At 37.9% G+C, this 2,268-nt stretch overlaps 1 protein-coding gene across 1 annotated transcript; it reads right to left on the bottom strand.

Moving 5' to 3' along the window:
- Positions 1–653: 653 nt before the first annotated feature.
- LOC107474511 (dirigent protein 18-like) lies at positions 654–1,944 on the bottom strand. Its single transcript, XM_021134393.2, has 2 exons — positions 1,537–1,944; positions 654–1,216 (listed from the first exon to the last, which is right to left on the bottom strand). Exons 1-2 carry the CDS (start codon positions 1,898–1,900, stop codon positions 951–953), a joined length of 630 nt encoding a protein of 209 aa, XP_020990052.1. The 5' UTR covers positions 1,901–1,944; the 3' UTR covers positions 654–950.
- Positions 1,945–2,268: the final 324 nt, after the last annotated feature.

Below are 2,268 nucleotides of genomic sequence, written 5' to 3'. Positions count from 1 at the left end.
CAATTAACTTTAAAACTATTGCCTACTAGTGGTTCCCAACACAGGCAATTTCGGAGAGACCTAAAGGCATTGTTTCGATTCCTGTAAACCTGTAAGTCCTTGGCGGTAATTCTAGCCAAGGCAACAACCTTGTGGTCTGTCCAAGGGTTGTCAGTATTGAATATGTCATTCCACCTATGTCTCCATACCCACCAAAGCCCTGCACCAAAGGACGCCTCATTGTTAGCCAAGGCCTTTCGAAACCACTCTTTAAGAGCAGTACCAGCCGTTGAGTCCAGGATACTAGGATCCAACATATGCTAAATTGCCTTTGATCGTTCACAGTCTCTAAGGCAATGCTCCATAGTCTCCTGCGCCTTGTTACATCTTTTACACATATCTGAAGAAGCTAAATACCGCTTAAATCAAAAGGTCTCAGTTGGTAGAGCATCATGTAAGTCAAGCCATATAGTAAATTTGTACTTTTCCTTATATTATAGGCCTGGAACATGTCCAAACCTCATTTTAGAATAATGACTATGTCAACTTTTATCTATTATAAATAGATGCATATACTTACTCTTCGTTTTTGCTTGTTAATATATTATTGAGTGACATCTTATTCTTAGAGAAAGGCCTACATATACAAGTTTTAATTAAAGATAGCAAAAAGGTTAAAAGCCAAGAATGTATGTATATTGATCGTTGATTCAATCTTAGAAGAAACAACTCAAATAATACAATCTGCATTCGAATTTGACAAAAACACATGACTAAATCTTACTATCATCATCAATAAATAACAAAATGCCAACTTTGCCCTTACTACATGAGTTTTGTTAGTAGTTCAAATGGACAGTGATCCTCAGCAATGTCTCAGCACCATCAGTGGCAATCTGCCCTGGTGGTATGAGACTCCTGACCTCCGCAAAGCCCTTAGCATTCTTGAACTTCCCAGTCCCACTGATCACCTATAACTTCGACATGGCGCTCCCAATCTTGAACAGTCCGTACAAGTTTAAGCTGTCACCATACTCCCCTCCTTCAAACAGTGCTGTGAATGCCATCATTTGCCGGCTCCCATCTGCTGAACTTGCAACATAAACCCCCTGAGCCTTCCCAACTATCTGCGATCCCAACTCCGGTTGCACCGTCAAAACATCATCGATCACAGTTATTGTGCCGAAACCAAGTCCCAACGCATCAGCTCCTAACTGTAACTGTCCGTTACTATTTCCTGCCAATAACGTTTGGAAGACTCAAAAATAAATTTAAACAATCTAAATTATCTCATTTAGCATTAATAAATACTGTTCCATTAGAATAATTATGTAATTTTAGATGTAATAAGCATAGCTACGTAAATTCACTAATTAACTAGTGTATTAATTCATCTATGTACCGGAGTAAATTTTTTTCACATAATATTTTACGTATAGTGTATTGCGTACTGCATATTCATTCCCGGATCAAAACTTGCTGCGTTTATATTATAAGCATGAAATTATAGATATTAAGTTAAATAAATTAACTTAGTTATTATCTCTCTAACATTACCATTTGCCGCAAAGGTGGTGCCAGCCAAGCCGGTGCCGAGTGGGGTACCAAAAACGCCATTAACAGTGGGAAGAGCACCGTTGGCGTTGGGAATGGGAGTCCCACCTTGTGGGGTTTTGAATCCTATTGGGGTTGCAAAAGGAACTTGGCCACTGTAAATGTTCCCAAGTAACCCAGTAACTGGTCTCGCTGTTGGGTTGCTTCCACCAAGAATGTCATGCATGAACAACTCAAGAATTGGTTCTTTTCCTGTGGCTTGAACAGGGTTAACTGCAGCCGTGGCATTTGGCATTCTTGCCATGATTGTTAAAGAAATAACCAACATTACAAGGGATAATAGTGTAGATAATGCTCCCATAGACATATTGCCTTCGATGAAGAGGCTCTGTTCTTGAAGAATGGATTATGTTGGACTGGATGATTGAAATGAAATTCAATACCTTAGCTTGGAGTTATATAGCACGGAAATAAAGACCTAAGAGTGCATGGGCAAGTAGTTGACTTGTGAGACATGGGATCGGTGTAATGATGTTGTTTTGAAATTAATATTAAATTAAGTAGTAGATTAGTTGTACCTTGACCAAATTGGAACGAGACTCAATTTTCAGGAATAGTGAACATTTTAATCTATATTATCAACTTTTAATTTCTTTTCTTTAAATGCTGATATTATACAGTTAAATATTGAGAAATAAAATTATATATTTATATGTCTGAAAAGAATCTTAGAAT

The sequence above is a fragment of the Arachis duranensis genome, chromosome 2 (assembly GCF_000817695.3).
Source record: "Arachis duranensis cultivar V14167 chromosome 2, aradu.V14167.gnm2.J7QH, whole genome shotgun sequence".
Lineage (NCBI taxonomy): Eukaryota > Viridiplantae > Streptophyta > Magnoliopsida > Fabales > Fabaceae > Arachis > Arachis duranensis.
This window is presented reverse-complemented; position numbering and strand designations above follow the sequence as displayed.

What these genes read in the sequence shown, in the direction of transcription:
- LOC107474511 (XM_021134393.2), bottom strand. Translation starts at nt 1,900, where the DNA reads ATGTCTATGGGAGCATTATCTACACTATTATCCCTTGTAATGTTGGTT. An exon ending in CACCACCTTTGCGGCAAATG is followed by an intron (nt 1,217 to 1,536) that starts GTAATGTTAGAG and finishes CGTTATTGGCAG; the next exon opens with GAAATAGTAACGGACAGTTA.